The following is a 12,631-nucleotide window of genomic DNA, read 5'->3' as shown; positions in this document are numbered from 1 at the left end:
TTTTGAGAAAAAAATGTTTGATAAATAGACACATAAATGAACAGCTATACAAAATATTTTTAGATCGCCTTTACGCAGCGAGTTAAGAAACATCGCCTACATTTTAAGATACACAAGTGACACTTCTTCTTTTAACTTATGTTTAAAAAACGGCTGAATATGTGTTAAAAAACAACCATGGTAATAAATTAATTCGTTTCAGTGTTTTCTGAAACACTTGTTTAATGTATATGATTTCTCAAAATAGTTTTCTACTTCTAAAGTTACACTATGAGCTTCTGTTATTTGTTTGAAATATTTTAACTTATTCCCCATGTAGACATATTCTTTCTTTTCTAGTCTAAATATATTTCATTCTGTTTTCAATTGGCCCTCGTGACATTCTTTATAATAAGCAACATTCAAACGTTTATCCAGTAAATCAGCGTTTGTTCGTCATAAATGACTGAATAAGCTGAGACAATACTGCCATAAAACTTTATCTAAAACACCAGCTGTTAGTGTACCTGTTTTTATCGAACAATAGCCGGCTAACTGTTCGGTTAAGAATAATGCAGTAAAGTGATAAGATGGATGAAGCTCGGACCTTGCGAAAATCACGAGGAAAAAGAAAAGAAAATAGAGAGCTGGACTGAAGAGAAAGAAGAATGCTGGAGTGATAAACAGAAAACAAAGGAAAGACAATGGATGGAAAGAAAGACTGAAAATGTGATAGGGAGAGAGAAGAAAAGAAAAAATTCAAAATGAAGGATAATAGTATCATAAGAAATACAAATACAAAATAATTAAACAGAAAAGTTTGTTTTCAAGGGTATGTAAATTTGAAAAAGGTTCTTACTCAAGGGAGAAATAGTAGAAATATCTTACTAGTCCTTTTAAAAAGGCCCAGGATAGCCAGGTGGTTAGGGCAGAGGGTCGCGAGTTCAAATCCCTGTCACACCAAACATGCTCGCCCTTTAAGTTGTGGAGCCGTCATTATGTGACATTCAACCACATTATTCATTGGCAAGAGAGTAGCCAAAGAGTTAACAGTTAATGATCTTTAACTGTTAAATTAGGGATAGCTAACAGAGATCGTCCTCGAGTAGCTTTGCGCGAAATTCAAAAACAAAACAGACTGAATAGTGAGATTTGACTACCACTTTTATAGCGCCTGTATACCCTCAAAGTGCTCAGAATTTTGTACAACAATGGGTCACAAACCTTAAACATTCAGATTGACAGTCTGAACATGCTAAATACTAGATCACGTCCAGTCCGTGCGCACGAGCAAGACAGAGAGTAAGGGAAGTTACTACAGACCGGCCCTGGCTACCAGTGGCACAACAGTATATCTGCGAACTCACACTGCTAAAAACCGGGTTTCGATACCCGTGGTGGGCAGAGCACAGATAGCCCATTGTGTAGCTTTGTGCTTAATTCTAAACAAACTAACTAACTAAAAACCGAGAAAAAATTACAAACAAACAGAGAAAGAAAGGTAAAATGCAAAAATAATGGAGAAAACCTATGCAAGTAATATAAGAATAAATTAAATAAAAAAGAAACACAATGAAAATGTAAAGGTTCATTTTTAGTTAAACAGATATGATGAAGAGGAAATCGAAATGGCAGATTAGAAAAGAAGAGGAAATAAAGTGGGCAGAAAAAATAGATAGAGAAAAGTAGAAAATGACTAACTGTGAGTTAACCTTCTAAATTTCTGAAGATTATCAAAATAAATAACGCTATGATTTAAGTTTTTGATAGAAGAGTGTTTGTTGTTAAGCACAAAGTGCTACGTGTGCTCTGCCCATTACGAATATTGAAAAGTTGTTTCTCGTAGCACAAGTCAGCAGACATACAACTGTGCCACTAGGGAGCGAAGAAATAAGGAGAAAAACTGGAGCTGAAGGAAGTAAAATAATGGAGACACATAGAAGTTGAGAGTATAGAAGTATTTATACCAAATACTAAAGTTGAATAAGCATCACAAAATATAACAATTTTTTTATTGACCTATAAAAAAAGGTCAATTTAGTCACCTTTAAAACTTACATCTGGAATCAAATACATATGATGTATGCTTCTTTGTGCTTTTATCCGTATATAAACCCCTCTTCACTTAACCAGATTAATTTGGATAACTTTGTCGATTATCCTAAGCAACTGTGTTGGATTATATAATTTTCTCGGAACTTGAATTGGTGGTGTACAATATTGAATTCTGACGATATTGGTTTCTGTTGTCGTTTCCCTTTCGTTGTACGACTGTTTCTATCATACATAGAGGGTTTCTGGTCCTCTAAGCTTTGTAAGGTAAGATGGTCACTCACCTTAATGTTTAATGTGATTTTCATCAGTTAAGGTGAATTGAACGGAAAAGAAAATTGTTTATCATTTAATCGAGTTTTATTATATGTACGTCATTTCTATTTAAAAGAAGAGATTGAACATACACTTTTTTATATACTGAAAGTCGCACTTTTGTTTTGGGTCATTATTACCTTCAAAGTTGGATAAGATCGCGTAAAATCCCTCTCCCCCCATCTAATTCATATCAACTGCAATTTGAAATAAATGTTACATCTAGTAAGTATATTTAACTCTAATTTCAATTCTTCCAACATGAATCGAGAAAACCGTGAAGTATACACAAGTTGCACATTATCTAGGATAACGGCGTGAAAGAACTTAGGTGCGACTGCAAAATAATGTACATAGAGCCGAAGCTTGTGATGGATTGGTTTGTTTGGTTTGGTTTAAATTTCGCGCAAAGCTACATGAGGGATATCTGCGCTAGCCGTCCCTAATTTAGCAGTGTAAGACTAGAGAGAAGACAGCTAGTCATCACCACCCATCGCCAACTCCTGGGCTACTCTTTTACCAACTAATAGTGAGATTAACCGTCACATTACAACGCCCCCACGGCTAAAAGGACGAACATGTTTAGTGTGACGGGGATTCGAACCCGCGACCGTTAGATGACGAGTCGAATGCCTTAACCGGACAGCCTGTGATGGAAATACACGTCATTGATATTGGGTAAAACGGCAGAAACTAACTGATAACATTGTTCAATTTCATATAACAAACATAGTTCACCATGTTACAAAAAACAATTACGATGTTTTATAAAACATTTTGTTTCAATAGCAGAACAGAAATATCGAAAGAAAGAGAGGTAGATAAATAAATCTGAACGTCTATCAATATATTCTTTTGTAATACTTGCAATTACACAAACCACCTAAACACTAACAAATATTGTATTTTCTCATAAATCCTACCTTGTTCTATGACACCTTCAACATCGCCGTCATCACAACTAGACCATTCTGGGGTTGTTTTAATCTCGTCATCCGGAGTTGTTTTAATCTCGTCATCTGAACTACTTGAGGACCTTTGGCGTTGTATTTTTCCACGCCTGTGTTTATGGGGTTTAGATCTCGTATATTCAGATAATTCAGAACTGTATAGTTCATTTCTGGGATCCCCCTTCTTTCGTATATAACTGCTAAAGCGTCCTCTTGTGTCAGTGTTCGAAACTGATGTAGAACCGAATCCCGGCATTTCCTTTCTCCATTCTTCACTGCTTCTTGAGACTTTTGAGATTTTCCGACTCTGTGTATCTTCTGGATGTATAACTATCTCATCTACATAGTGTTCAAGTTCTGAAAACCTTTTTTGATGAGGAGGTTCTTTAAGATCCTGAGCTTTCCCAGAATCTCGACGGCTCTTGTTTTCTGAATCACGTCGTCTTTCACGGTCATGTACATGGGAGTAATTGTTACTACGTCCTCTTTCGATGGGCACATCGCGAGAACACTCTCTTTCACTTTCACTGATTTGTTGTGGTTGTCGTTCCAAGGACCCATTCCTTGAACTCCTGTCTCTGGCTCTGTATTCGTCTCGATTCCCAGCATCTGAGAACTGAATATCTTCACGTCTAATTTCTCGAGTTCCTCTACGTCGATTACGAAAAGATGACTCTCGCGATCTTACCAACTCTGATTCACGTAGTTCAGCATCATTCCTCGTAGGTGGAGATAGTGAAGGGTCTCTAGACCGCGCACCATCTCGCTGCATCTGGCGCCCTCTTTCTATATTATGTCGATGATGTCTCTCGTCTGCTGCGTCGTCTCTTAGTTCTGAACCAGGTCGTCTTCTTCGACGATCACTGCTAGATGGTGACCTTCTCTCAGAAACGGAATTCCCCCTTTCATGTAACATCGGATCCCCAACTTCAAGCGAACGTCTGGAGTGTCGATCGGCGACGTTTTGTCTTTGACTGGTTTCTTCTTGTGAATATTGTCTTCGGAGTTCCCGACTTTTGGAACTTCCTGATCTTTTCAATGATCCACGCCTACTTCCAGGTAGAGACTGTCCACTCCCAGAATGGAGTGAATTGAGGTTGTCCTGCGGAATACTTTCTCTGTCTGTGCTACGAGCTTTTTCTAAACGAGGTCGTCTTTCTTGTCTCTGCTTAGAATCAGAATGTTCGATAAACATCTCTGAGCTAGGACTTAATTCAAGACTTTGTCCTTCGTTGTTATTAAGATTGCTGTGTACCCACTGTCCAGTTTTGATGAGCAGTTCTTGTTTCTTGCGACATAAGATACAAACCCAAATAACCTATAAAAATAGAATTAATTACTTGTAACTTCAGGGAAATAATACAAACATTTGAGAATACATTGATAAAATTACTCGAAACAATACTTATAAGATGTCATACACATACTAAAACATCTGACCGAAATAAGTTAATCACTATAGAATAAAAATAAAATGCATTCATGTCAGCTTTTCTACATAGTTCTTAAAATATCGAATTATAGTCTAGTTCTTTAACATGTTATACAGAAATAGCTTCACAATGGTGTTATAATGCACTCAACAACCAAAAGAAACAATAAGCTTGATTATTATACAGTTTAGATATCATTAGCAAATGAAAACGAATAAACGAACTTCAACACAGCGTACTGGTGTGACAACCGAATATTATGAGAAACAATCATGAAACGCATTATAAAGTAGACCTTACCACAAAGATCAGACTGAATTATTTCCTGTCTTTGTCCCTCCCAGTGGCATGGCGATACGTTTGCGGACCTACAATGCTAGTGACCGGGTTTCGATACCCGTGGTGGGTAAAGCACATATAGCCCATTGAGTAGCTTTGCGTTTAATTCCAAACAAACAAACCATCTTTATGTCATCCAGCAGTAGTCTTTGTTATTATATGTTGCATACTATAAAATGCTGATTAGTTTATTGAAACTCCCGTGTTATGACAGAAATAAATGTAATTTCTATTATTCTGATGGCCTCAACATTGGACTGTTTTAGGTCCTTTTCTTAATCTGCGGAAATTTCTATGTGTTACTATTATTTGGCACTACCTTCTAAGGTTCGTACAAATCAGCAACTGAACAAGATAGGAAACTGGATTCAGAAAGCCAGTAAGCGAGGAGATCCGGTATAAGTTAAAGTCAAAATTTTACGAGATAAGGAGCTCCAGAATAGGTTAGAGCGAGAACTCGACAAGGTATTGAGCTCAAGGATTGATTGGATTAAAGAATTTCACGAGGTAACAGGCTCTTGGATAAGTTGAAGGTATAGCTCGAGGATATAACGAGTTCTGGACCTTCATATAGGAAAAGTTATTGAATGTGGTACGGGTGGTCAACACATTTTAATTCCTCCATTCATAGATTAACCCACTGTGAAAGACGTGATGCCAAATGGGAAGACACTAAATATTGGGTCTGCCACTCAACACTTTTAAATCCTTACTCCTTACGATCTTTGAAAGCCGTTATCAAATCAAACTGCTCTTTGCATGAAAGAACAGCTCAGGGGTGTATGCTAACACACCTGTGCGCATGGAAATCTGCGCTGCTAGATCTCACGAACAGTTGTAGTTCTCATGGTTTTTATGACGTGATAGTAAAGCGAAGTAGAAAATAAAAACCTCTGCAGTGATCAAAAAACCATTTTTCTTATGAAAAAAATCAGTTTGGATTTGGTTATATCCTGGAGAAGTCCTCTTGGATCTGAATTTGTAGTCTTAATAACCAATCATATAGAGTGGTAAAGGATAGCATACTAACAAATTTAAACTTGACACACTAGTAATAGTTTAAAAGGGATTGAGTATCTGGTTGTGTTGTGACATTCTGAACAAGTTTTCCCTTGTTGGTTTGATAGGATAATGCATTATGCTATGCCTTACTCTTTGTCCAGAAGATTCCATTTCTAGCCCAGAGCCACAAAGTATATTCAAATAATTCGGGACATTTAGAATGCCTCTAAGAAAGGACAAACCTTGAAATTATACTCAACTTGAAACTCTTTCGCAAGAGGAATAGCGATATGTTTCATCAGATATGTATCAACAGATGATGATAAGTGTTAGTGACAAAGCCGAAGTCATAATCAACATCAAGTGTGAGTTTGTTTCTTAGTAAAATGCCAACGCTGAAACATGGCTCTTACTCTTGTTTTAAGTGCCAGTAGGATTTGTTTGTTTAGGTAATTACTTTTGGTTGAACATATCTTTTGTTTAAATCGCAGTGCAAGTCCAATTAGCAAAGCATTTTCAGTCGTACTTACTAGTTATACAACAAGTACGTACGTGCCACTTTCCGATGGATCAATGACTAGTTTGATGGCTTATAACGCTAAAATCTTGATTTTGATACGCGTGGTGGACACAGCTCAAACAATCCATTTCTTTGTGCTTAACAACAGAATAAACAAGCAAACCAGTTTTAATACTTATAAATATATATACGAGTCCTCCCCCAGTAAATCAGTGGTAAGACTGAAAACTTATGACGTGAAAAATCAAATTTCGATACCCACACTGAACAGAGTACAGATAATTCATTGTATAGTTTTGTACTTAACAAACGTACGTTGGTACTAGTGAAACGACATCTACCACAGAGAGATTCCAAGAAAGTATATTTAATTAAAAGCTTGAGTTTCTTCTCTTATTACTTTATGTAAATCTTAAATAGTTACACCAAGAGAGAATATGCGTTTAAATCATTTCAGACTATAAAGTTTCTAAAGAGCATTGTTTGGATTTCGCATTTGATTTATTTACGAAATCTCCATTGACAGGTTGGTAAAATAAAATTTCCACGTGAATTTTTGAAATAGTAATTACTCATAACATTAAATTTTTTCCCACAACAGGAGCAACGTTTTAAATTTTCCTTTACCTTCATTCACTAAATCGTTTCTTGTGATTACAAATTCGTATTCACAATATGTATATATATATTGTAACAAAGTACGTGTTTGGACAAAATTTCAAAACGTTTGAAACAAATTTTCGAGTAAATAATAATGTTTTCTTGTTAGGCTGATGGTTTTGGCAGATGACCTCACGTAAATAATGTACTTGGCATGCACGAACCGTATAATTAATTCTTAGGATTATGACATTACCATTATTATTATTATTATGTTAATCTCATAAAATGATTATGTTATTAATCAACTATTTTTGTGCATTACCAGAAATACAATAAAACACTACAGTATACAACGGTAGTATTGCCCAGTTACTAAAACATAGCAAAAAAATATAACAGGTTGCTGTCACATTTGGGTTTTTCTAAGCTTATGGCTAAAATTAGGGGTTCGATTCCCCTCGGTGGACTAAGCAGATAGCCCGATGTAGCTTTGCTAAAAGAACAACAAACTAAATTTATGGAAACACTGTAAAAAATCAACAGTAATGTGCTGCCTAATTACAAAATATCACGGTACTAGAAAAACAACAACCTTTGTTCGTACACTACCACAAATAACTGCGAATTTAACTTTCATAAAAAGTTGTTTTCCATTTTAATAACCGATTTTCCACAAAACAGGTACGCAGATTTTTAAATTATTTTTTATCAAGTTTACCAGTCCAAAATTACGGAATGCCAGCACAGGCTGTTCTTCTGTAACAGTCCTCCTTCTGAAGGCTTACAACGCTAAAAATGGGGTTTTGATAGCAACAATGAGAAGAGTACAAACAGATCACCAAATAGCTTTCTGCTTAACACGAAACAAACAAAAACCTTGCGCGGCTTTGTGTAAATATTCCAAAAAAACACACAAAACAAACTTCTCCGAAATTGGTATGCTTTCAAGTGGCTTAACAGCAAACTTGTGGGATTATAACGCTAAAAATAGGGACTTTATACTCACGGTGGGTACAGTATACAAAACCTATTATGTAACTATACGTTTTAACAAACAAAATACACGATATAAAACCGTCTTATTTTCACAATGCTACTTTTCATAATATTTCCCAGCTTCGAGATTTTAAAAAGTTGATAGTTCACTTGTTTATACAGTTCCAAATAGGGAAAGCCCGGGTGTGTGTGTTTTTCATATTGCAAAGCCACATCGGGCTATCTGAAGAGCCCATAAGGGAATCGAACCCCTGATTTTAGCGTTGTAAGTCCGTAGATTTACTGCTGTACTAGCGGTGGGCGAAAAGCCCGGCACAGTCAGGTGGTTAGGGAACTTGACTCATAATCTGAGGGTCGCGAGCTCGAATCACATGCTCGTCCTTTCAGCCATGGGGGCGTTATTATGTTCGATGAATCCCACTATTCGTTGGTAAAAGAGTAGCCCAAAAGTTGTGGGTAGGTGTGGTAATAACTAGCTGCCTTCCCTCTAGTTTTACATTGCTAAATTAGGGATGGCTAACGCAAATACCCTTCATGTAGCTTTGCGCGAAATTGAAAAAAGAAACAAACTAAGGAGGTTTATTAGCAAAATTATATATACTAACAAGCAGACAACTTTATCAGTAACAATATTCAGACTTTATAGGTTCCATTCCACTAAGACTAGAGAATAAACTACGACACTAATCCTTTTGTACCTGTTTATGTTTACAGTGAAAACTCAAGACTTTATAGTTGGATGATTATTCGAAACACTTTATATATATTTATATATATTACATGTATAGCACATAATTGATTACAAGGAGTACCATCGTATTTTGGAAGCTCAGAACTACAGTAGCACTGTTGAAAACGTATTTAGTTGTAGGTAAGTAAAGTTCAGGATGTTATTACCGAGCAATATGAATCTAACCTCTCGATCTCCGTTTTCATAACGACATGTGCATTATAGAGAGGGACATTTACAAACCACGAATAACATATTTATAATGATAAAAGGGCGTGTCTGTGTGTGACCACCAATGCTCCAAGAGGAAAGAACCTAGAAACCAGAAATTTTGCACTCATACTAAATGGATCCTGAGATATTCCTACTTATCTTATCCACGTGAGCGCGCATGCGCTCCACATAATATATCTTGTAGTACACCAGTCAGGTTAATTGTTTCTAATATGTAGAAAACCCAGTGCGTGTTGGTAATAATACATTTCAATAATGGCTTTTATGTCATGTTTCTCAGCAATAACAGAATAATCTAATATTGTTATTTGTCTGTGTACTGAAACTCAAATAATATTTGTTGATTTATTCATTTGGAGTCTCCGTTGGTTGCAGAAGTTTGTTTTTCATTTAAAACATTGGTGGTATACGAGAAAATACCTTAATTCAGATACGATGTAACTTTAAAATTGGAATTATATTTTTACTTTCATGATAAATTTTATTTATTTGTTAAAATGTAACAACCTAGTAATTTATGATTTATGCAGAGCGAAATACTCTCCTTATTTGATAGTCCCCTGGTAAGACAGTGGTAATTTAAATTTACCCTATAAAATGGATTTAAAATGCTAAAATCAGGTATTAAATTCTCCATGGTGGACCACAACAAATAGCCCGATGTGGCTTTACTATAAGAAAAAAACACACGTTAGTTGTTAACGTAAAAAATTATTTAGGAATGTCAGTAAAAAAATTGTGTTACAAGTAGCTTTTTTATACTTAGTTTTAAATACGTCAGATAACAATAGTTGAAAATTTTGAACAGTGAGAGTTCTTTGTTTTGGAATTTCGCGCAAAACTACACGAGGGCTATCTGTGCTAACCATTCCTAATTTAGCAGTATAAGACTAGAAGGAAGCAGGCTAGTCATCACCACCCCCCGCCAACTGTTGGGCTACTCTTGGGCTAACGAATAGGTGGACTGACCATCACATTATAACGACCCCACGGCTGAAAGGGCGAGCATGTTTTGGTACGATGGGGATTCGAACCCGCGACCCTCAGATTACGAGTCGAACGCCTCAACCCACCTGGCCATACCGGACCAAGAGAGAGATGTATGTAAGTATCAAAGTTTCCAATAAGTTATTATATCCTAAACTAAAAAATATGTGTTTAAATGGATTCATATAAATCACACTATAACATTAATTTGTGGTGGTTAGGACACTGGACTCTCAGTGGGATGGGAGCCCGTCACCGAACGTACTAGCCCTTTCAGTAATGGGGAATTTAAATACGTAGTCATACTTAATATTTGCTGTTGAAGAAAAGCCCAAAGTGTGGCAGTAGATGATGTTGACTAGCTTTCTTCACTTTTGTTTATAACTTCAGCTAGTGCAAGCATCCCTCGAGTAGCTTTGGGTAAGATTCGGAAGAAGAGAAAAAAAGTTGTTTCAGTGTTTTAAATAAAACACGATCATATGTTTTACATAATCACAATTTAAAAACGAGTTTTATTTCAAAATAATCAAAATTTCAAAGATTTTATAAACTGCCTCAAAAAAGGCAACCGTAATTTCTAGAACTAAAATGTCAGCTTGAGCTAAAGATGACCGTAAATATACAGGACTTGTTTAATAATAGAAATTTTGAGATGAATAGTCCCCGTCGAGGACGTTCAGGAACAAGAGTATAGCTTCAGCCATAACAGAAATAACCGGGAACAGTAGGTAAGGTTTTACGATATGGAATCTTTTTTATTGTCGAACACAAAATTACATAATGGACTCTCAGTGGTGTACCCATCACGGGTATCGAATCTCAGTTTTTGGTACCGTAAGAAAAGAAATAAAAAGGAGATGAAGAGGAGGGAAAAAGAATGGTTACTTTTGACAGGGGGGAACCATTTGTGTAGGAGCAAGGACTTAACTATTCTACGGGTTGCCTGTAGATTAGGAAAGGGTAAGATTGTCTGTCCTCGAATATTGTATTGTTAAAAGGTTTTCGAACTAAAAGCACGGGAAGGGGTGGAATTAGCACTGAAGCTAAAGAGTCGAATTATTGTTGCAGAGAATAAGCGAATAGCGCACGTGCAGGTTGATAAAGACTCATCATTGGCGAGATCTTTCACTGATATTGTCAAGCAAGTACTTAAACGGTTTCATATAGTTATATTCACTCCTACATTAACACAGATTACCCTATTAGAATACCTTAATGGTAGCAACCGAACGTTTAAAACAATGTGCAGTTTTAAATATTTAGCTTCCCACCTCTTCGATGGATCAGCGGTGAACTCCAGGGCTTATAACGCGAAAAGTGAGGGTTATATGTGGTAGGCATATTGTCGATAACCTATAATCTAGCTTTACTTTTAAAACCAACAAAAAAAATCAAATTTTTAAAAGCCGGAACGATTCTTCTGGTTTCCAAAAAACAACTGAAACTGCATTCCGGCTGAAATTAAGACCTAAAAATTTAGGAGATTATTTGGGTAGTATAAGAATCAAATTAGCCTAGAATTGATTGATTACTGTGCTAACAAGTTTCGCAGGCAGTTTGTCTGATATGTCAGACAATTAGTCTATTAACTCAGTTTCGTGAAAATAAAGTTCGTGTGTTGACAAAGTACAAGAAATACGTACGAGAAAATATGCAAATAAGGGAAGTGTTGTGTTAGCATCTACCCTGAAGTTAGGAAGTGAATATGAATAAAGTTCACACGTAGAACTTGAAGATCAACAAATAAAATGGTTTCGTTATCATAAAGTGGTATTTACTTTCTTCTTTTTTCGGAACAGTTCAAATGAATCACCAAATAATATTCTAATTATTCAACAACAACATCCCAATTACCCAGTAATAATATTCTAAGTATTCAACAACAATATCCTAATTACCCAGTAATAATATTCTAATTATTCAATAACAATATCCTAATTAGCCAGTAATAATATTCTAATTATTCAATAACAATATCACAATTACCCAGCAATAATATTATAATTATTCAATAACAATATGCCAATTACTAAGTAATATTATTCTAATTATTCAACAACAATATCCCAATTACCCAGTAATAATATTCTAAGTATTCAACAACAATATCCTAATTACTCAGTAATAATATTCTAATTATTCAACAACAATATCCCAATTATTCAGCAATAATATTCTAATTATTCAATAACAATATCCCAATTATTCAGTAATAATATTCTAATTATTCAACAACAATATCCCAATTACTCAGTAATAATATTCTAATCATTCAACAACAATATCCCAATTACTCAGTAATAATATTCTAATTATTCAAGTCCCACGCTGAAACAGGGGATCGTCTTTAAATTTACAACGCTAAAATCATGGGTTCGATTCCCCTCAGTAGACACAGCAGATAGCCCGATGTGGCTTTGCTATAAGAAAACACAAACACATAATTATTCAATAACAATACCCTGATTACTCAGTAATAATATTCTTATTA

At 35.5% G+C, this 12,631-nt stretch overlaps 1 protein-coding gene across 4 annotated transcripts in view; it reads right to left on the bottom strand.

Annotated features, from left to right (window-relative positions):
- LOC143223343 (regulating synaptic membrane exocytosis protein 2-like) overlaps positions 1-12,631 on the bottom strand; it is a 109,972-nt gene that overhangs the window by 53,502 nt on the left and 43,839 nt on the right. For all 4 annotated transcript variants that reach the window (XM_076451217.1, XM_076451215.1, XM_076451216.1 and 1 more), the window contains exon 3: positions 3,270-4,614. In XM_076451217.1, the coding sequence (XP_076307332.1) occupies positions 3,270-4,614 (1,345 nt within the window). The remainder of the gene's footprint in view (positions 1-3,269; positions 4,615-12,631) is intronic.

The sequence above is a fragment of the Tachypleus tridentatus genome, chromosome 8 (genome assembly GCF_004210375.1).
Source record: "Tachypleus tridentatus isolate NWPU-2018 chromosome 8, ASM421037v1, whole genome shotgun sequence".
Taxonomy (NCBI): domain Eukaryota; kingdom Metazoa; phylum Arthropoda; class Merostomata; order Xiphosura; family Limulidae; genus Tachypleus; species Tachypleus tridentatus.
Note: the sequence above shows the minus strand (reverse complement) of the source record. Positions and strands in the feature narration are given on the sequence as shown.